Source organism: Cnephaeus nilssonii (genome assembly GCF_951640355.1).
Source record: "Cnephaeus nilssonii genome assembly, chromosome: 10".
NCBI classification, from domain to species: Eukaryota; Metazoa; Chordata; class Mammalia; order Chiroptera; family Vespertilionidae; genus Cnephaeus; species Cnephaeus nilssonii.
The window spans coordinates 19,676,290-19,699,353 of NC_137081.1; the positions used below are offsets into that span (position 1 = coordinate 19,676,290).

At 45.9% G+C, this 23,064-nt stretch overlaps 1 protein-coding gene across 4 annotated transcripts in view; it reads right to left on the reverse strand.

The window, feature by feature from the left end:
• Positions 1-20,315, reverse strand: part of MREG (melanoregulin) — a 52,320-nt gene extending 32,005 nt beyond the window's left edge. The window contains exons 1-3 of one of the 4 annotated variants that reach the window (XM_079782325.1): positions 19,814-19,889; positions 11,073-11,128; positions 1,059-1,218 (exon numbers count right to left, since the gene is read on the reverse strand). In XM_079782325.1, coding sequence (XP_079638451.1) covers positions 1,059-1,218; positions 11,073-11,077 — 165 coding nt within the window. In that variant the 5' untranslated portion in view covers positions 11,078-11,128; positions 19,814-19,889. The other 3 variants (XM_079782326.1, XM_079782327.1, XM_079782324.1) reach the window with 3 other exon arrangements.
• Between the last annotated feature and the right edge of the window lie 2,749 nt (positions 20,316-23,064).

Consider the following 23,064-nt stretch of genomic DNA (forward strand, 5'->3'; position numbering starts at 1 on the left):
CAGTAGCAAAATTACAGTTATGAAGTAGCAACGAAAATAGTTTTATGGTTGGGGGTCAACACAACATGAGGAACTGTATTAAAGGGTCGCGGCATTAGGAAGTTGAGAACCACTGCACTAGAGGTAGGTTTGACTTCATTTCTTAGGCAAGGAGAAGAAAAAGGCTTCTGGATGGCTCCTCACACAGGTCCAAGAATAACACAGAAATGCCACTAAGGGCCACTTTGGAGCTGTGTCTATTCAGAGTACTTTGTAGCTCACGTTGCCTCCTCTACCAACTTTTCAAAAGTGAAGACAAATGGAGCAGAGAAAAGGAGCTCCCCAGAAAGAGCTGCCAAGCTCAGCTCCAAACATCCCTTCAAGCCCCTGCCACATGTGCACAGGCCCTGGGCATGGGGGTGGGGGAGAAAGAGGTGTACTATATATATAATATGGCCCTATCACTGTTACTGCTTTGGGCAGAGTGGGGCAAGAAGAGGAAGAAAAGAAAAGAATTAGCTCTATTCTTACCAGCAGGAACCCCAACTGGGAAAGGACTGGCTCTTCCCATTAATGAAAGGGAAAACAAGGTCATACATTCCCATCCATGCAAGCCTTATCACAAAAATCATCTCAAATTTGGCAGACATGCTGTTTTTGATCAACTTAAGGAGATCTAAATAGAAAAATAATAAAACTGCTTTTCAGGCCCCACTAATGGAATTGATGATAATGCAAAGTACCCTCTAACCTTCAGTGTGACTCTTCTGACTGTGGCTTGCTGAACACCTGGAAAGGTGAGAGATGGACTATCTCTCTTATTTTCTTCAGGCCCTTCCTGCCTTGCTGTTTCTGTACTATTGTAATTTGTCTCATTAAGGTCATAATGAGATATCAGTCTTATTGGTTTACCAAGCAGGCCTACCAAGGCCAGCTATAGTTAGCAACTATATTCTGTTAAAATGCCTTCAAGTCAAACCGTTCATCCTTCATTCTTTCATTTGAAGCTGTTCTTCTCAGTCATTGCTGTTTTTACTGGACATTTGTCATCTACACACAAGATCTCAAAAAGTGCTTACCTCTGAATCTTTGGCCTGCTGATTGCGAACGACTATCAAATTGTACAGGATTCTGTCATCGTCCGCCTCTGTATGGGACACATCGTGAGGCATACTCCACAAATTCTTTTCATCATCCCTCGCCAGAGTTGCTCCGAATGAAGAATATGGGTTGTTATTACTGTGGTATAAAAAAAAAAAAAGGTGTATGAGGGCTTTATAATATCCTATATAATAAAAGAGTGATATGCAAATTGACCATCACTCCAAGACACAATATGGCTGTCCCCATGTAATCAAAGATGGCTGCCCACATGTGGACACAAGATGGCCACCACAAGATGGCCTTCAGGGGAGGGCAGTTGTGGGCAGTTAAGGGTGACCAGGCCAGCAGAGGAGGGCAGTTGGGGGAGACCAGGCCAGCAAGGGAGGGCAGTTGGGGGGGACTCAGGCCTGCAGAGGAGGGCAGTTGCAGGGGACCAGGCCAGCAGGGGAGGGCAGTTGGGGGGGGACCAGGCCAGCAGGGGAGGGCAGTTGGGGGTGATCAGGCAAGCAGAAAGGGCAATTAGGGGTGACCAGGCCAGCAGAGGAGGGCAGTTGGGGGGGACCAGGCCTGCAGGGGAGGGCAATTGGGGGGGCCAGGCCTGCAGGGGAGTGGAGTTGTGGGGGAAGGATCAGGCCTGCAGGGGAGGACAGTTAGGGGTGAGCAGGCCAGCAGGGGAGGGCAGTTGCGGGTGACCAGGCCTACAGGGGAGGACAGTTAGGGGCAACCAGACTAGCAGGGGAGGGCAGTTAGGGGTGACCAGGCTGGCAGGGGAGGGCAGTTAGGGGCAATCGGGCTGTCCAGGGAGCAGTTAGGCATAGATCAGGCTGACAGGTAAGTGGTTAGGGGTTGATCAGGCTGGCAGGCAGAAACGATTAGGGACAATCACGCAGAGGCAGGCGCACGGTTGGGAGCCAGCAGTCCTGGATTGTGAGAGGGATGTCTGACTGCCCGGTGGGATCGGGCCTAAACGGGTGGTCGGGCATCCCTCAAGGGGTCCCAGATTGTAGAGGGTGCAGGCTGGGCTGAGGGACACCCCCCCGCCCCATGCATGAATTTCGTGCACCGGGCCTCTAGTATATAACATAGACATCATAGGTATGCAATGTACTATAAATAAATAAAATAGTATATCCTATATAATAAAAGCCTAATATGCTAAGTGCCTGGTCTTCCGGTCATATGTTCAACCAACCAAAGTGTAATATGCTAATGATATGCTAAGGCCGCTCAACCTGCTCACTATGACATGCACTGACCACCAGGGGGCAGATAGTTGACTGCTCGACCAGTCACTATGATGTGCACTGACCACGAGGGGGCAGACGCTCCCACCAGTAGGTTAGCTTGCTGCTGGGGTCCGGCCAATCAGGGACTGAGCGAGAAGGGCCAGACATGCCCTGGAGCCCTCCTGCAGTCCTCCCCACCCCCCGGCTGGCCAACCTCCCACGACCCTCCATCCCTCCCCAGCCCCGATTGTGCACTGGTGGGGTCCCTTGGCCTGGCCTGCACCCTCTCGCAATCTGGAACCCCTCAGAGGATGTTGGAGAGCCGGTTTCAGCCTGATCCTACTCAGTGTAAGAGGTGCCCACAGGGGGAGTACTGCTCAGCCAGAAGCTGGGCTCACAGCTGGCGAGCGCAGCGGTAGTGGCGGGAGCCTCTTCCGTCTCTGTGGCAGTGCTAAAGATGGCTCCCGGACTGCGAGAGGGAGCAGGCCGGGCTGAGGGGACCCCCCCCACACACCCCGAGTGCACAAATTTCATTTACCGGGTCTCTAGTATTATGTAATATGTAATGTAATATATAAATATATATTTCTAACAGAGATATAAATTGTCTCTAACAATTAAGCATAACACAATAAAAAAGCCATTTTAAAAACAGAAGAGAAGAGATGTGATCAGATACCTGGACAGAGGTAATTTTACTGCTAAACATGAAATTTAACACTGAGTACCCTGGCAGCTAAAACAAAAAAAGGAAATTCAGTGGGGACTAGAACTCATGTGATTGAAAGGAGAAAACAATTAACATAAAGAGATGAATTTTTTTACTGGCTCTCAATTCAAGGAAGCACAGTAAATTTAAAGTACAATAGTATGAAATATCTATCAATTTCCTTACAACAAGAAAATTAAATAATAAACATGCATATCCAAGTAGTTTCAATAAACAATGCGGGATGTTGAGTAGGTATTTCAGTAGCCCCATTTTTTATGTTGGTCTTATGATTTACCCTTTAAAAGGCAGTATCCATGCTTGGGCTTAGAGAGATGAGTGGCAGAGCCTCATACCTAGGACATGTTTGTACACAGCCCCAGTTAAACTTCTGTGGGACCAGACAGGTGAGGTCATGCTGGGGCTATTCCCTTCATCTAATGGTATGTATGAAGCACCAACTCCATGTTAATGACAGGGCTCAATAAAATCGTGAGCAACATAGACATGGTCCTTGTTTGGACCTCACTAGAGTCTAGGTAGGGAAATATATTAATGAGTGATCACATGACTGCATAATTAAAAACTATCACAGGAGAAGTTTACGGAGTCTTGAGAACTAATGGGGGTAGGCATGGGGATAAAGGGATGCTGGAGCTTTATATTGAAAGAACAGAGTTCCAGGCATGCTCAAAGGCTCTGGGGTGAGAGGAAGCAGGGTGTATGTATGCCTTAGAAGAAAAGGGACATTGACCAGACAGTGAAAGAGAAGCTGGGGAGTACCTGTGGCCGGAACCACAGGGCTTTGTAAACAGTTTTCTTTTCTTACATTATTTAGAAACTAGAGGCCCAGTGCACGAATCCGTGCAAGGGGCTTGGCCCCTGCTCGCTGCAGCAGCTGCAAGCCTCTGCCTCGGCCTCCGCCCGCCACGGCATCGTCCAGAAGCACATCCTGAAGGACATCTGGTTTAATTAGCATATTACACTTTTATTATTATAGATATAGATGTTGTCTTTATTCCTAAAAGCAAGGTAAGATGTGGAAGGGTTTAAAAAGGAATGTGATGTGACATGACAGTATTATAACTTTAAAGATCTTTCTGGCTAAAATGTGGAGAGGAGAATGCTTGAAAGGGGTCAAGAGTGGATCTGGGGATTCATTAAAATGCAACTGAGGTAACTCAGGTGAGACATGAAAGGTATCAGGATTAGAATGATGGTGTGGAGCTGAAGAAAAGTCCACTCTTCAGAAATACTCAGCAGGTAGACGTTCTCTGGCTTTTCACCTGGGTGAGGGATGCCATTCTCTGAGACAGCTAGATCAAGGGGTGCAAGCACACCTGCGGGTGTGACCTGAGGGAATGGCAAATAAGGACAGGCGGAAGACGCCCAGATAAGCAGACGGCATCTGGGAAGGAGGGATATGAGCAACTGACAGGTGGGCTAAAGGCAAATGTGAAGATTTAAACAAACTTGAGATACTCAGTAGTTGGTACTAAGGAAATCTGGCAACAGGAAGCAAAGTCTCAGTCTCCAAATTGGGGTTCAACAGCAGGAACCCTCCCACAGCCTGGCTCTTCTTAAGAATGATGAGCCAATGACAGGTTGAGGCAACTGATGCCGTGGTGTCCTGCCCATTCGGGCTTTAAGGAGCATATCAAAGTCATTCATTCGTTCAGCTGTGTTTATTTAACAAACATGGAAATGGGTGCCTGGTGTAGACTGGGTGCTGGGCTGGGAGCTTTGGGGACTTGAAAACATATAGGACATTGTCCCTGCCCTTCATGTGACTATACGGCAATGAGATAGGTGGATTTTTTAAAAACTATGAACAGAGTGTTGTAGTAGCAGAGAAGGAATGACAAATTGTGTGTTCATATGAGAAGGAAGTGCAAGAAAGATTTCATGGAGGCGACATCTAACACAGACCCGAGGAATACATAGCTTTTCACCAGAAAGAGAAGCAAGAAGAAAGGTATTCCGTGCAGAGGGACCAGCACAGTCGCAGGTATGGAGGCTTAGTTCCCGCAGAGTTGGGCAATTCCAAGCGCTCCTGCAGAGCTATATCACAGTGAGGGAGGGAAATGCAGGGACGTGAAGAAGAAAAGGTGATGCGGGTCAGACTGAGGAGAGCGCTGGAGTCCAGGCTTTACGCTATAAACTGTGACAGGTTAACAAGGAGATTTTGAGCCTTGTCAAGTCTGGGTTTAGAGAAATAACTCTGCCTGAAGAAGGAACCAAGAGATGGCTCAGGAGGCTGTCATAAGAGGGCAGGGCGATTTTCATGCCCTGCTCTTTGAGGTCCTAGTGTCAGGGCCTGGGGTGTGGGGGGAAGTGGTGCAGAAGATGGGCAGGGCCCCTCCCAGGCAGAGAGAGAAGCCCACAAACCACCACAACCAGAACAGCTGCTCTGTTTAAAATCTTATTGGTTAGAGATATGAAGACGTTTTCTTGGGGGCATAGAAAAGGTGGAGTTCTATTGCTAAATATACACAGAGGTAATGCCAAACATTTTGAAATACTGGTTGGGGTGAGAGTGGATGAGGTGTGGGCTAGGGAAATAGTGGGGGGAATGGAAACTGAGAAGGTGGATTCCAGCAGCATCGAAGGGGGAAGTGGCAGCCCCGTGTCTGGTGACAGCAGCACAGAGGTGGGAGGAATGGAGTCAAAGCTGAGCTGTGAGCCGGCAGGACGTTCAGAGAGAGGTCGGGATCTGGGCTTAAGAGCAAGGGCAGTGCTGGAGATCTGCACTTGGAGGAATGCACATGCATTCCCATCACCGCTGAAGCCGGGGACCACAGGAGGAGTGAGGAAAGACCTCAGGGGAACAGCCTGCCCTAAGGAGCAGCGGTCGGAGGGAGCTGGAGAGAGCAGGCGAGAGCCACGGAAGAGAGAACACTGGGAAAACGAGGAATGGACACCGGAGAGGGCTGGATAGCATGAAAGGCGTGGACTCCGATTTCTTTCTGCCTGAACAGATTTCGCAGAGATGATAACGCACCGCTGCGCTGCACTGGGCTTTCCTCCAGGGCTTCCACATTCCACCCCTCCCGTTACCCAACCCTCTGAGGTCAAAAGGGTGGGGGACACTGTCCCACTCTGCACACGGGGGTGAGCCTATGGAGTTGCTGGACTTCTCCGGGTCAGGCAGCCAGCTGACGCCCTCCCAGCACGAGTCCCTGATGGAGCGTCTCCAAGAAGCCACATGTCATAAGACTTGATATCCAAATGCTGAGCCGGGGGTGTGCCCACAAACAGAGCAGCTCAGATAACAACTACACTGTCAAGTGCAAACCTGTATAAACAGGCAGATTCATCTGGGGCTTCTCCTCCAGGCATCCAGACCCCGCCCGGGTCTGGATGCCATAGACCGCTCAGGCCATGAAACCCTAGTTCTTTCCTAAAAATGGTTTTTCTTTTTCCCTAAATCTGTTTCATTTGTATAAGTCTTGTCTTTTCAACAAGTCAGTAAGCTCCTCTAGGGCAGGGGGTGTTTCCTGTATTTCCTTTACACCCCACATCACCCAGCAGGATTGGGCACAGAGTAGGTGCTTTAAAAGTACTAGGTGAGTGGATCTAACAGAGCTGGGAACCCAATCTTCGAAAAAAAAAATCTCAGATCTAACACATTGTTGCCACTTTTTAAAGATTTTCCTAAAGCAGGAAGTGTAGAGATTGGCCAGTACTTGTCTGAATAATCAGTAATATCATTTGACCATGCCTGATCTAGCCACTTTTTATTTAATAACCCACAATTTCTTTGTGTTTTGATAAGACTAGGACAGCTACCTCCCTGGCCAGCCCCCCACCCCTCTATTTCCACACACACACACACACACACACTACACACACACACACACACACTTTGTCTCTAATACACACATACACACACACTCACTCACTCACACCACCCCACCGGCATGACTCCAGCAGTGTAAGCTCAGATGAAGCTCACACAAGGTCACCACGGGCCTGTATAGAAGTGCTCATGTCTCCAGACAGGTGCTGCTTCAAGTCCTCCCCACATCTAGCTCTGCCCTAATTAGGAGCAGCGCTCCCCTGGTATCCCAGGAGCCTCAGACTCTGCCCAGTCCCTGACACCCAGGCGACGTATAAATAGAAAAGGCACCATGGCCTTCTGCCTCGGGTGAGCAAGGGCTCTATCCAGTGCTGGTTGCTGGGAGCTCCAGCTCATCTCTGTACCGCAGCCCCTCCACGCGGCCCCGCAGCCGCCCTCTTCCTGGACCTCATTCCCTACACGTTCTTACTCCTCAGAGTTACAAGTCAGGTCTCTTTGGGGCACAGAAAAGGTAGTTTCCACCACCGAATAAATCATTAAATTAATAATTCTATCAAAATCCTGGTCAAGACTAAAGTGAATGAGGGTGTATGCACATTCTGCAGGATCTGGCAGACCTGGCCTGGCTCACCGGATCCTGGGTTCTGAGAGCTGGCACGTACGTCCCTGCTCCTTATATCCTGCACACCACCCAGGCCAGGCAGCAGGCTGCTTTCCTTTAAAACTTTATACCCTCGGGTGGGGAGAGCAGAACAAAGCAAAGCCTAAAACCCACCACTGGAGAGGCATGTTGGGAACCTCCGGAGACTGTCACCTTGAGGACTTTGGGGCCTAAGTAAAGAGATTCCATGCAAAGGTCCTGAGGTCTGGGTCCAGAAGTCCAGGGAGGACAGTAGGAGGGAGGAAGGGGTCACTGAATCAGGAGCCCCCCTCAACCCCTCCCCACCCCCACCCCCCGCCCACATAATGATGACTAAAAGGTACTGAGGAAAGCTAGGGCAGCTGTTTTGCCCCTGGCCACCATCTGCTGCTGCTGAATATTTTATTAACCTCAGGCATTTGAGAGGCGGCTCTGACATTACAGTAGAAGCAGAAGCTGCTTTTACTCCCAAAAGGGTAGGATGAGATAAGTCTCAGATTCCACCCTCAATCCCACCTTGGGGGCACACGACCAAATCGCTGGGGAGTCTTGTCTTTCAAGACCGTCTAGAGTTAAGGGAGACACCAGGCTTAGAAACACTGGGCTCCCGGCCTGGGGGCTTCGGTGCAACGTGCTACAAGGCATGAAAGTGGCTTACAAGGGTTTCCCATGAGTCCTCACCACCAAGGGCAGTGAGGGAAAGATTTGAGAAAAACCCACAAAACGCCCTGCACAAAAGGCTGGCTGCTGATGTCAGCAGTCCCAGTGACTTGACTGCTGTCCCCCAGACGGCCCTGGGTCAGCGATCACTGGTTTAACACGGAAGCTCTGAAACACTGAAGAGATAAAATTTCTAATTAACAGCAACCAACACACACACAAAACAACAACCTCCAAAGGCTGTTGGGTGCCACCCCATCACTACCCATGGCCCCTTGGTCTGATTCCCCAGTAGGAACTGGGTGGCCTACTGGGTGCCTGGCTTCCAGACCTTTCCCTTCCTCCCTCCATGGTGGAGGAGCAGTGAGTCTAAGATCCTTACTCTCTCCTTCTCTCTCTCCCTTCCTTCCAAGACAGATACTTCGGCCCCCTTCAGTTACCTAGTTAATCCAATATTTAAACAGTATTTAATCCCAAGTTTAAACATTGTTCCATAGGTCCTTGGAGCTTTCTCAGCATTTAACCCCCAGCTCATGACTTTCCTCAGCACCCGAGGCGTGACCTACCTCAAGTGCAGGAAGGAAGACACGTGCCCCTCTTTTCTGGCCCTGCTCCTTCATGGGCACCTACCCCACATGCCTTCCACTCCCGTGGCTAAAACAGACCCCTGAGTGATGGTGTTTCATGCATCACTTTAAGTGCTTTAAAGGCTGGAAGATGGCCCTGACGTGACCCCAGGGATGTAGGTAGGGGAAGGAAGCATTATGCTCTATTTCTTCTGCTGGGGCTCAGAAAGATTAGATTCGGTCCTAGGTCCCTTCTCTGCTCACATTCACTCCCAGTCATGTCATCGTGGCTTTAAATACCATCTTCATGAGCAAGACTCCTAAATCTGGACTTGTATCCCCAGCTCAGATGGCTGTCAAATCTGAGTCTTATATCTACTTACCTTCTGCCCATGTCCACACAAATGTCTAACAGAGTTCGAGAACCAAGCACCTGCTCTTCCCACCAAACCTCCCACCAGCCGTCTCCCCTCTCAGAGGATGGAACCCCCATCCTTCAGATTGCCAAACCTTTCAAGTCATCCTTGGCGCTCTCATCCCTGACACCTAATCAATGAGAAAATCCTATTGACAATACATGTTAAAATATCTACCTCTACTCCTACCACCTGAGTAAGAGCGTCAGTGTCTTGCATAAGATTTCCTGAATCATTGTTTTTCCCTGATCTACCTCCTTCTACCATTGCCTCCACCAATTCTATTCTCAACACTACAGTCAAAATGATCCTTTTAATATGTAAATCAGATTACATCACCTTGGGCCCTCAGCACCCTCCCCCCCCCCAGGGGGCTCCCACCTGACTTCAGAGTATAAACCCTGCTGTGGTCTCTAAGGCCTCTCAGCAGTTCCCTGCACCCACCAGTCACGCCCATCTCAGGCCCTCCCAGGGCTGATTCATCCGCCTGTAATGATTTCCCTCAGATATCCACATACCTCACTCCCTCCCCACCTTCAATCTTTGTTTACACACTCCTCCTCCTTGGTGACGCCTACCCAAAGCAACCTATTTATAATCACAAGCATGCTCTCTGGCCTCCGCTCTGTCTTCCTCCTTTCTACACACTTATGTATCTTCTGATTTACTTATTATGTTCACTGTTTGTTCACTCCCATCACCACAATAAAAGCCCGGTGAGGACAGGATCTGTATCTATTTTGCTCAGTGATGTATCCCCAGTGCTCAGAACAGGACCTGATACTTAGTGGATGCTGGATAAATATTTGCTGAATGAATGAACTGCTGTTTCCCCAGGTCACAGGGCTGTGAATGGTAGAAATGAAGCCGGAACCCCTGTCTCCAGACTCACAGACAAACTCTTCACGTGTGACCTGATTACATTTATGAAGGCGGGGCTGGCTCTTACTCTTACAGGAGGAAGGGACGAGGAGCACCTATTTTATGTCAGGTGGTAAGCAGGGCTCTGAAGGAATACACGGGAATAAGGGATGACCGAAGGGGGCGGGTACTGTTTTAAAGAGGATGATCGGGGAAGAGCTTTCTGATGCAATGACTTTGAACAGAGACCTGAGTGGAAAAAATGAGGGAGTTTCCCATACAGGTAAAAGGAGGAAGAACATTCCAGGCAGGCAGGACAAGAAGTGCAAAGCCCTGAGGCAGGTGTATGCTTGAGGACCCAGGAGGTGGCCAGGATGGCTGAAGGATGAACAACTTCACCTTATGTGCTGACTTTAAAATCTAAACTATGCGGAATAGCCCTGAACTGGAAACCACCCAAAAGCCCATCCACAGTAGAAGGAGTGAATAAAATGAAAGCTACTACAAAGCCAAGAGAACCACAAACTAAGCTACACATGGCAACTTGGATAGATCTCACAAAGAACACACACAGTTTGATCCCATTTATGTAAAGTTTAAAAGCAGGCAGAACTAAAGTACATATTTAAGGTGCATACTTAGGTGGTAAAGCTATAAAGAAAAACAAGAACCAGAGACATGGAAGCATAGAACAGACTGTGGAGCCTCAAAGAGAAGGCAGGTTAGGGTGGGTGGATGGGTGATCAACCAAAAAACTTGCATATATATGCATAACCCATGGACAATAGGGTGGTGAAGGTCTGGGGCAGGGCAAGCTAGAAGGGGTCAATGGAGAAAAAAGGGGACATATGTAATACTTTCAACAATAAAGATTTAATTTTAAAAAAAAAGAAAAGCAAGAAAATGACTATCACAATGTTCTAGATATGATCAGGGATGGGGAATGTGGGGCTAGCAATAGCTATCTCTTGCCCTGGAGTATTCACTTGATAGCTGTTCTTTATACTGTACATATTTCTGTATGTCTTTAGTCTCTGATATTAAATGCACCAACACAAATTTTTTAAAGTTAATGAAAAAAATAAGTGAGAAGCGATTCAGTAAACTCTTACCACATGTCAGGCAGTACAGGGGTTCACCAGACACATACTGTCTCACCAATTATTTTCTGAAAAAGCACAAAGGAATAGGGTGCACAGTATGTAACTGGCACAGAACAAATATTTATTAACCAGACCAAAAAGGACATCAGCCGCTGACAGAATAAACGGTTTTACCCAACTTTTACGCAGAATTTACTTTTTAAACAAAGTGCATTGATAAGATCACCTTAAGATACCTAGAGAATAAAAAGTTCCAGTAAACCTAGATCACATGACGTGTAAGAGAAAGAAATTTTATCTCCTCGGGAACTTCCACCGTTGCTAAGACTGACTAATGTCAGTCACGAAAGGGGGAAGGGATATTGTAGGTGGCCTGGGAAGAAACCTTGAAAAGTCATCCTCTTATGAATTTGGAGTGGCTGACATCTTGGTAAAGAAAGCACTGATCTTGAACTCACTGGACCTGAGGCCCCATTCTGGGAACAGCACCCAGACAGACCCTCCCCTCTTTCTCCTCTGTCCTTCAAGAAGGTACAAGTGCAAGCTTTGGAACAGCTCTTCGGGGAGCCCCGAGCTCCTTCCTGCAGCAGGATCCTCGGTGGCGCCTCTGCAGTCACTTCCTGTGACTCACCGCCGGCCGAGGGCCACAGGCTTTGTGACCTGCAGCTTCTGCAGGGGGGCCAGGCTGACCTGAGTCAGCTCAGGGAACCCAGCAGCATTGTATGGGGAAAAGAGTCAGGCCATCTGGGCCTCGGCCTGAGCGATCGCACTGACACTAACACATGAGCTAACGTTTTCTCAAAGCCCTTCCAAGGGCAGAAGACAATTTGATCTGCTCTGAGGTCATGTGAGTCCACGCTGTGAAATGAAAAACTCTCCACATGTAGAAGAGCATTCCTTCTAGGGGTGGTGGGGAAAACTCTCTTTTAAATGTATTAAACCCACCACCCTTCTTTCCCACTGGCGCCTGGCTTCACCAGCCTTAACTACAGAAAAGTGGGGCCAGTGTTTCTCAACCCCAGTGGCACAACCCGGGGCAAGTCTCACACTTCTGACACAATTTCTCACATGAGCAGCTAGTTACACACACTAGGAGGCTGCTGCTCTTTCTATGGCTCTGGAATATAATAGGATCGAATCCCAGCTCTGCCATCTGTGCCTCTGAGAAGCTACTGAAGCTCTTGTGCCTCAGTTTCTTCATCTGTCAAGAGGAGACAGAGACATAATTACTGGTACCCTTATTCTTCCCAGATTCTGTATTTGCAAATTTGCCCACTCACTAAATTCTCTCTGTAACCCCCAAAATAACAGGCCCGGTGTTTTAACATGCTTGGGGCCCAAGTTCCTTTGCCGAGGTCCACCAAGGCTCAGCTCTGCTTCCTTGTTTCAGCTTTCATACTGCAAATGAGTGTCCTTTGGGTGGACTATCTAGTGTCACTTCCCCCCCCCCCCCGCCCATTTTTGTTCTTTTTGTTGGTGATTTCGCTGTTTAGAATAGGCCCAAGCATAGTGGTAAAATAAGTGTGTTAGATAAGTTTCATTCAGGCCCGAGTTACAGTACTGTTGGCAGCAAGTTCAATGTTAATCAGCCACAGTAAGTGTCTTTAAGCAGAAATACACACGAAACAAGGTGTGTATTGATCAGCTGACGAATTTGCTGGCAGGAATCTAACCCTGGATTTCCCCTTTGGAGCAATGGTTCGATATTCTTTAATTCAGCATTGTGGTGACTAATAGAACGTAACTACTCTGAATAACAAGAATCGACTGACCTCGTAGAATTATGGCAAGGATTCAATTAATAGATATAAAGCACTTATGACAGTGCCTAGTATACCTTAAGCACTAAGTACAACCTACAAAGGCTCAGGAGGGATGGGAAAGGGAAGGTGTAGGTCGTGACCTTAGTCTCCCCCTCTTCTGCATGCTGGATGCACTCACCCGGGACTGTTTCTTTATGGTCAGGGAAATTCAATTCTGGTGCCCACACTCACAGGCCCAGATCAATTCCTTCTCAGAACCGCCCCTCTCTGTGGGCATGAAACAACCATCAAGGGCACACCGAGGTTGTATTTTATTTTTCCCTAATGAAAATTCTAGGCATGGAGAAAAAGAAAACATTGACGTTCTGTTCTCTGTTCACTGCCCACAGATAAGGTGCGGAAACTCTGTTATCAGTAATGGAAGCTGCGGTGCACATTGAGAAGAGCAGGGAGCAAACAGATTTGGAAGCTCATTCCACGCTTCGCCTAGCTAGGTAGCTTACAGAGCCACAATGAAAACTCAGTCCTGGTTGTTACTTCTCTCCCTTTCTTCCCTTGCTTTTGACCAACTGGACAGTGGTGGTGGTTATCAGTTATTAACAGCCAGTAGAAATTAGAGAGTGAGAATTACATTTCCCTGAAACGATTCAAAGGAACCATTGTGAAAGATGACTTAGCATGTAGTGTTTACACTGTACTCCTTACACATTCCATTTTAGACTCTTCTGGGCCTGTATTGGATGTTGTGGGGAAGCACAGGACTTGGTTGGACAGTCTGGAAGGAGGATTCTCTGAAAGGTCGGAGGCCTCTGGGGGACCTTGGCAAAGGAGCCAGCCTCTGCCTTGACTTTTCCAAACAAGTCTGACCCCGGGGGTGTTTTACTGGGATCTTTATGTTTAGACTTCAAAACGTCCTTGTTTGAAAGACACTACAGATGCAGGTGTTTTCTCAAAGATGCTTACCCTGCTCATAGTTAATAGTTAATTTTAGTTCAAGCTGTTGTTACAATAAAAGCCTAAGGAGGCAGGCGAACAGGGCTACTTGGTGGCTATAGCAAAGTAGTCCCTTAACGTCTCTTTCACAGAAACGTGTGTCAGAGTAATCATTCATCCGTTGTTCACAGTCTGCTGGTCAGCCCCGGCAGGATGTCATATGGCAGTAGACTTTATGGTGCCAGGGCACTTGGGCATCTCTGCTTAAAGGTGACTGGCTGCAGGTGTGCCTCCCAAATCATATAATTACCAGGGCCACGTGCTCAGGTGGATTTGTATATGGTAGTAGCATGCTTTTATCCCTGATGGAAAGAGCCATGCTCTAAAAGTAAAATAAAAACCAATGCTTTAAGCTCAAACATTTTCCCAAAAGTACATTGTAATAAGTGGGATAGTGTCCCCTAAAAAGTTATGTCCAACTCCTAATCCGCAGTTCCTGGGAATGTGACTTTATTTGGAAATAGGGGCTTTGAAGATGCAATTAACGTAAGGATCTTGAGATGAGATCATCCTGAATGTAAGGTGGACCCTAAATCCAATGCCTGGTATCTTTGAAAGAGAAGAGAGAGGGCATTTGAGACACAGAGGAAGAGAGACATGGAAGAAGACAGGTGAAGATTGGAGCTACGAGGAGCCACCCCAAGCTGGAATCAGCAAGAAATGATTCTTCCTAGAATCTCCAGAGGGAACATGGCCCCGCCAACACCTTGATTTCAGACTCCTGGCCTCCAGAACTGTGAAAGAACAAATCTCTGTTGTTTTAAGCTAGCAAGTTCGTGGTAATTTGTCACAGTAGTCTTAGGAAACTAGTAATCCATATCCCAAATGTTTCTTTTAATCCTAAACCAAAAAGTCGTTCACTATTTTAAAGACAAATGGTCAATGATCTAGCCATTCCAAAAACAATCCATCAGCATTATTATCTTGGCATTAGAAATGACTACTCAACTATTCGCTGGTGAAGCTACAGAGTCGAACAAATGGTCATGATGCACATCTCCTGGGCCTTCAGATTCCTCCCAGTACTACAGCCCGCCTCCCTGCCGCTGTATTCCATGTCACCAATTTACAGAAGAAAAAACGAAGGTTCCAGGACGTTAAGAGATTTTCCCGGGACCCCACAGCTGGTTAATAGCTGGGTCTAGGACTCAGGTTTCCTAACTCCCATTGGGCTTGGTTTCCGGGGCCAGATTGCTTCCACATCTGGGGGGGAGAATTATAATAATACGGACATGGAGGAAGGGAAGGAGAAAGGGGCCAAACGGACAGGAGCAAAGACAAGTGATTTCCACCAGTTTCTAGAACACAGACATTATAATTTACTTTTAAGAAATATTTGGCAGTTTTCTGAATTTTCTACAATGCAGGGCCTGGATTTGAACAGACACAGATTCACATTCCCACTCTCTGACTTCTCTCAGTTGTGACTCTCTAAGCCTGGGACCCTCATTTACAAAATGGAGACAATATCTATCTCATTGGGTCATAGTGACAATTAAATCACAGAATGTGTGTAAAGAAATCTCACTTAGGCAACAGCCTATATGCAGGAGGCACCATCTATTTAAATTAAGAATGCTAAACACAGATTCAATTTACAGGTCACTCTTGGAGGTGGGAGCAGGATGTAGTAATGCAGAGGTAAAGAGAGGGGCTTCAACTCTATTCTTAACATTTTCTTTTTTTCTAAATATATTTTGTTGATTTTTTTACAGAGAGGAAGGGAGAGGAATAGAGAGTAGAAACATCGATGAGAGGGAAACATTGATCAGCTGCCTCCTGCAACACCTTCTACTGGGGATGTGCCCGCAACCAAGGTACATGCCCTTGACTGGAATCGAACCTGGGACCCTTCAGTCCACAGGCCAACAGTCTATCCACTGAGCCAAACCGGTTAGGGCTTGTTAACGTTTTCTTAATCAGATCCTGGGTATGTGGCTGTTTGCTCTATCATCCTTCACAATGATTTGTTTTAAATGCATTTTTTAAAGTTGCACAGAGAAAGAAATTAACAAATGAACAGCCATTATTATAATTTTATTAGTGGAAAAGTATTAATATAGTTCTTACTCCATGCTGAGCACTGGGCTGGGCACAAAAATGGATACTAAGGTCAGTGAGATTTAGTCCCTCTGATCTGGCAGGGGCTCTGGCACCCACATTACTGTAAGATCAGGCAGAATGAGGTACGTGACCCTGGGGGGTAAAAAGAAAGAAGAGACACCATAACTGCTTGGGGAGACTTTCTAAGGTTTCACCACAAAGGTGGCAACTAAAATGGGCCTTAAAAACAGAGCAGAATCTTAAGAAGTAGACAAAACAAACAAGATGTCTAGCTAACAAGTATGGCATTGGCAAAGCCATCAGGAGGGAAAGCAGCACCATTAGACAGATCATAGGCAGAGACCAGAGAGTGCAAAATCAGAGAAGCCAGGGAATGAGGAAGTGTGCAAGAAGGCACCGATGGTCAGCACAGAGGTATTCCGTATACACTGAGAAAAGAACATCAGATTGCTTTCTCTTGTAACTTTCAAGAGAGCAATGTTATGTAATTGTACAGGGGGCGAAAACCAGATTTCATCTTGAGGGGGTGGTAAAGGAGGTGGGGGTATAGCTGACCACTTTGTGATACATGTACCTGACACAAGGTAATTGAAGGCCCTGGTAATATCAGGATGAATTTTCAGTCAGGGAGGCCTCAGATATTTCTAGAGAAAGTGGGGGGGGGGGGGGGGGTGACTAGTGGGACAGAGAGAACTACAGATGCAAGCAAGATAAGAGACAGACATTGCCTCCACATACTGGGTTCCAGAGAAAGCAAAAGGAGCAAGGTCAAAAACCTAAGTGGCATTCTCTGATTGGCAAACAAGATGAGACTAAGAGTAATTTTTCTTAAACTAACACGAGTCCCCAGTGCATTTTTCAAAAGGACTGGGGATGACCGTGCACACAAATGACAAATGTCCTCCCAAACACACCTCTTCCAGGTATTAAGGTATTTCATATCTTGTATGAAATAAAACTTGAAAACCATTGTTTTATAATTAGAGCAAAGATAATATAACGTGAAGAATGAAGTTCTCAATAAAATAAAAATTAAGGCCATCTGCCCACATGATTTTACCACATCGAGATTTCAAAGCAAAGGAAGAAAAACCTCATAGCCACAAACAACAGTATGATGATGAAAAGGGGCATAGAGAAAGTAGAAGAGGGTAAAGGGGCGATAAATGGTGATGAAAGGAGACTTAACTTGGAGTGGTGAACACACAATATAATACACAAAAGATGTATTATTGTACACCTGAAACCTATATAATTTTATTAACCAATGTCACCCCAATACATCCAACAAAAATACTTTTAATTAAAAATATGATTTCAAAACAGCCACTTTGGAAAATATTTTGGCAGTCACTTAAAAAGTTAAATGCAGAATTACTATATGACCCAGCAATTTCATTACTAGGTATATAATCAAAGATTACACAAATATTCATAGCAGCATTATTTATAAGAGCCAAAAAGTAGAAACCACCCAAATGTCTATCAATTGATGAATAGATAAATAAAATGTAAAATATCCAGACAATGAAATATTATTCAAATATAAAAAGGAATGAAGTACTGACATGTGCTACAACATGATGAAACTTCAAAACATTATGCTAAGTGAAAGAAGCCAGGCGCAAAAAGGCCACATACTGTATGATGCCATTTATACAAAATGTCCAGAACAGGCAAATCTATAAAGAGAGAAAGTAAATCAGGGGTTGTCTGGGGAGTGGGGTTGTCAGCAAGTGACTGCTCAGCAGTATGGCTTCTTTTGGAGTGATAAAAATGTTCTGAATTAGATAATGGTAACAACTGCACAACTTTGTTAATATACTAAAACCACCAAATTTCACACTTTAACAAAAATAAAAAATAAATGAAAATAATTTTTTGAAACTGGATCTTCTGATGACTTGGGTAGGATAGAACATGAAGGTACTCCCCCCTCCCCGCCACCGCCACACACACACACATATCACTGCTCCACATGTCCATCAATAAGCTACTCTTCCCGTATATTGTTATATTGAAATGATGCCAGAATGACACGAAACCACCAAAGACCAGTCCACTCATAATCTCATGCTCAAAAGAATAGCAATAATAATTAATAACTAAAATTTATTAAATATTTACTATGTGTCAGACACTCTAGTAAGCACTTTACATGGATTAGCTCATTTCATTTCTCGAAACCCTTTGGGTACATACTATTACCATCCCCATTTTACAGATAAGGAAATTAGGGCACAAATAAATTTCATAATCTGTGTCAGGTCACCCAGTCTGGATTTAACCCCAGGCAATATGACTCATGAGCATTGTGCTATTCAGCCTCAATTGACTGTCTTTTTTAAATCACTTGCAAAATTCACTGACTTCTAGTGTAAATCAAGGCAGGAGAGGGTGGAGATTTTAAAACAACCAAAAACTATTGACTCAAATAGCAATCCCGGACAGAAAATTAGAAAGACCCAAGGCTCTGAGGAGGAGACCAAGCTGAGGTCTGCATCATGAGACAATGAACATTGCAAGTTGAATGTGCAACCCAAGCATAAAATTCTAAATTTTACCCACTACATATGACTAGGGGTAGATTACTGGGTTTCTCCCAGTCCACAGTAATCTAATAATCTGAGTAAATGCCCCATTACAAGTACAAACAAAAACATTGGGTATTATGTGTATGATTGTTTGTGTGTATGTGTGTATTTCACATATATGTGAAACAACATGATATATATGTTTATATACATGGGTGCTCACTACATCATGAGGGGCAGATGGTAAGTTCCAAGTCCTAAATCACAGGACAGAGAGAGATGAATACGGACAAAGTAATCAAAGAGGACTGTAGAGTGGGCATTGAGAACTAGCATTTAGGAAGGGGAAGAAGGGATAAAGGGCACTACTTGAGGCAAATTGGGAGAGAAAACGTTGGATTGCTCCTGGAGCCGCAAGGATGCCTGCCTGATTAAATCAAGGAGTGTGCACTGCTTAATGTACTGGAAAGTAAGAGTGGACAGGCAGGAAGGGGTTATGTAAGATATTAAAAGTCAAGGGGAGTGTTTGGACCTGATGGAGTAAGAGAAGTAAATCATGCTTTTAAAGTTGTGAAAGCTTTCTCGGATCATAAGAAACACTGGCTTCGATATTTGCTTACTCAACCCTGGAATTCACTTTATATATATATATATATATATATATATATATATATATATATATATATATATTCTAATTTCATTTTAAATACTTCATTTCACTCACATCCACCCCCAAGGCATGACCTAGTGGAACCTTCATTTCAGCAGTTAAAACACGATGGCTTAAAACTGTAGCCCTGAACAAAACCTTCAAAAGCCACTTAGCGCATTACATTTTCTCACACTTAATCGTTTAACCTGCAAAGAATCAACATCCTACTGAGAAAATACACATGTTTTAATGTGAAAAGTATTTCCTTGTGCTCGGTCACTGAAATCATCTTCTTTCGATAATAAAACTGAATGACAAAATATCCAACTTTGTTCCTGGGTGAAACAGAAACTCACTTTGCCTACTGCACTGGACTAAACCTGTCAAATACACAGTCAGTGGCCGTTGTATTTCAGGGGACCCCTATGTGAACTCCTCTCCTGGCTTCCCTGCCCAGCAACTGCACCCGAATTCTTGGCACTTTCCACAGGCTTCCACCTGGGTCTCAGGTGTCTCTGGGGATTTGTACTTTCGGGCAAAAAAAAAAAAAAAAAAAAAAAAAAAAAATCTTACCCAAGGAACAGGAATGTCCTGTAAGAAGGAATCAAGGGGGCTTAGATGGTGCTTCCATGTGGCCTTCAAGCAAGCCCACCTCCCTAACTCAGACAAGCACGCAGGTATCCCCACTCCGCGCTGCCGGCCGCGGCTAGGTAACCCCAGATCCCGGCCAGGGCGCGCACCCACCGGACGAGGGGCTCCTTTTCGGGCACGGCGGGCTCCTCCAGGCACTGGCACGGGCAGCAGCAGCACATGATCCTCAGCCAGTCCCTCAGCCCCATGGAGAGCGAGCTGCCCCGCCGGCGCCGGGCGACTCCGAGAAAGCCGTGCGGGCGAGCGATCGCGGCAGGGGCGCGGCCGCGGGGCCGGCATCCAGGTGCGGGGACAGTCTCGGCCCGGGCGTCGCGGGCCGGTCCGTGCGCATCACGCCGCGGCGGGGGACGCGGGCGAGGCCGGAGGCGCCTCCGCGGTCCAGGATCTGCAGGGCCGTGCTCTTTCCTCCACTTGGGTTTTGTTTGGGGCGCGTGTTTTGTTGGGACTTTTTTTTTTCTCTCTCTCTTTTAATTCCCCGGGCGCTAATTGGGGCGCATGCGTCCCCGAAGCGCCCCGCTGCTGCCCTCTAAGGAGGAAGCGGGGACTCCAGGCAGATGGCAAAATCCAAGGGCACCGACGCGGACCGGGGCTGGGGAAGGAGCAGGAAAGCCCTCGGTCACAGAGCGCGCGATTGGGCTGAATCTATTCATACGTTTTATTGGCTTCACTCCTGGAGGAAATAAAAGGTCCTCCTTCCCACCTCCAAGCCTTTAAAGCAGAGTGTGGGGCATTTTCACCAAGTCAGCCCCACGCAGAGGAAAGGCTGGCCAAAGAGTATGGATTGGCGCATTATAGAGGTGGTGGTGTTTTTTTAAGTACTATATTTACAGTGATTTTTTAAAAATTGTTTGCAAGCCTCACCGTTTTTGACTGAACCCCCTCAAGGAAGGCAACCACTATCGTTAGTTTCTTGCGCTTTTCCATTGCTATTTATGTATGTATTTATGTATTTGCTTCTGTGTGTATGCATTTATGTATGCTTGTACAAACTTGTACACAAATCCCTCTCCTTTTTCACCCAAGCGGTGGCTTCTGCCCCTGGCTTGTTTCACTCAGTGTATCATAGAGACTGTTCCGAATTTATCATCTTCCGCTACCATTTTAACAGTTGCCTATTATGCAGTCACATGAATGCCGATATGATATTTAGCCAGGCCTCTCTGGGTGGGAATTTAAGTAAATTCCAGATTTTTTTGTTATTAAAATAATGTTGCCGTGAACACCTTTGATCTATGTCAGGGGTCCTCAAACTTTTTAAACAGGGGTCCAGTTCACTGTCCCTCATACCGTTGGAGGGCCGGACTATAGTTTAAAAAATAAACTATGAACAAATTCCTATGCACACTGCACATATCTTATTTTGAAGTAAAAAAACAAAACGGCAAAAACGCCCGCATGTGGCCCGCGGGCCGTAGTTTGAGGACGCCTGATCTATGTGTTTGGACATGCATATCTGTTGAGTGTATGGTTGGCAGTCGAAATGCTGGGTAAGGTACCTTTTTAAATTTTGACAGATCTTGCCAAATTGCCCTCCAGAGCTAACACACTGACTAGCAACATATGACAGCGTCTGTTTTCCTATACCCCCACCAATACAAAGTGTCACTTGTCACCTGGGTCCTTACAAGGATTTCCATGCATCTCCCTTAAACAGCCCACCTAATTTTCATTTTTCCCCATCTGTGTTATTCAACAAATAATTACTGAGCATCTGTTAAGGGGCAGGCATGTTCCAGGGGCAGGCATGTTCCAGGCTCCCGGGTTATAGCAGCCAGCAAAAGAAACAACGTTTGGCCTGGTCAGCTGTGCGGGAGGCAGCAGGTGGATTATGTCTCTCTCTCATCAATGTTTCCATCTCTCTATCCCTCTCCCTTCCTCTCTCTCTAAAATCAATAAAAACATTTTTTTAAAAAAGAAAGAAACAATGTTTGCTCCTACTGTCTTGAAGCAAACATTATAGTAGGGGGAGTTAAACAAAACAAGCACATACTTAAGCGTGTTAGACAGCCGTGCATACCATGGAAAAAATATGGCAGGGACGAGGACGAGCAAGAGTTTATTTTCAGAAGTGTTAATTCTCACGGGTGGTGTATTAATTTTTAAAGTGTGTCACTGCGCATGAGTTTGTCCTGCCCTGGCTACGTTAAGAGGCAGAAGGAACGTATCAAGTGCATGTTCACTGAGAGGCTGGCTGTTGAGGGATTCAGAAGAACAAGAGAGGGTCCCTGAGGACTCTGACTGAGTTGGGGAGATAGGGCCCATCATGAAAAGTTAACCGGACATGACAGTTCCAGCTGTCACCAGCCTGCACAGGGCTTTGATAGCAAGCCCAACACCATGTCATTTATCACTTGCAACTGTACCAGGATGGAGGCTGAATATTGTTCTTGAGAGCAAACATCTTACTGGCTGGAAAAGTCCACTTGGTAGAATGTACTGTGTTCTGAAATTGGATTTTGGATTTGAGTCAGTCCACCAAGGTTCAGGTAGAAAGTGGGTAGAGGCAGCTGCCAAGATGTGTACTCAGCCAGCAAGAAGATGAAATTTAGGATCTGACAGCAACTATTAACTATTGGAGTTGGATTTGTTGAAAATAGAGAAACTATAGAGGGCATTTGGGTCCTGGAAAACAGGTGCTCTGTCCCTTTACTAACCTTGATCTTAGATAAGTCACTTAATTTTTCTGAACCTCATTGTTCTACTCCACAAAATGAAGATGATGAATCCGGCCCTACCTACTAGGCTCAAATGAGATAATTTGAAAACATAAAGCACTGTAGAAACACCACAATTCAGCACATTAACTTCAAATAATATAGGTCTGTCAGGCAAATGCCACTGTCAATACTACCTGGCCTACGTATGACAATATTTCTTTTCACATGTGTACCTCTGCAATGTGTGGGCATTCTTTTCTTTTTTAAATTTTTACTTATGATTGATTTTAGAAAGAAAAACAGGAAAGGGGAGAGAGAGAGAGAGAGAGAGAGAGAGAGAGAGAGAGAGAGAGAGAAACAATTTGTTGTTTCATTTATTTATGCATTCATTGGTGGATTCTTGTATGTGCCCTGACCTGGGATCGAACCTGCAACCTTGGTGTATTGGGATAATGCTCTAACTAACTGAGCTACTTGGCCAGGGCTGTGTGGGCATCTTTTATGTAGTCTGTTTCAGACTGCCTATTTCTAGAAAGCCCTAGAACCACATCTATTTAACAGACTTGATCAGGAAGTTAATGTCCTGCCTTACTAAGTCATGTGTAGTGTTTGCCAGCTCTAACAACTATTAACGTTTTTCTTTTAAAATTAATTTTTTAAGTTTTAAAATTTATAAATGAAACATTC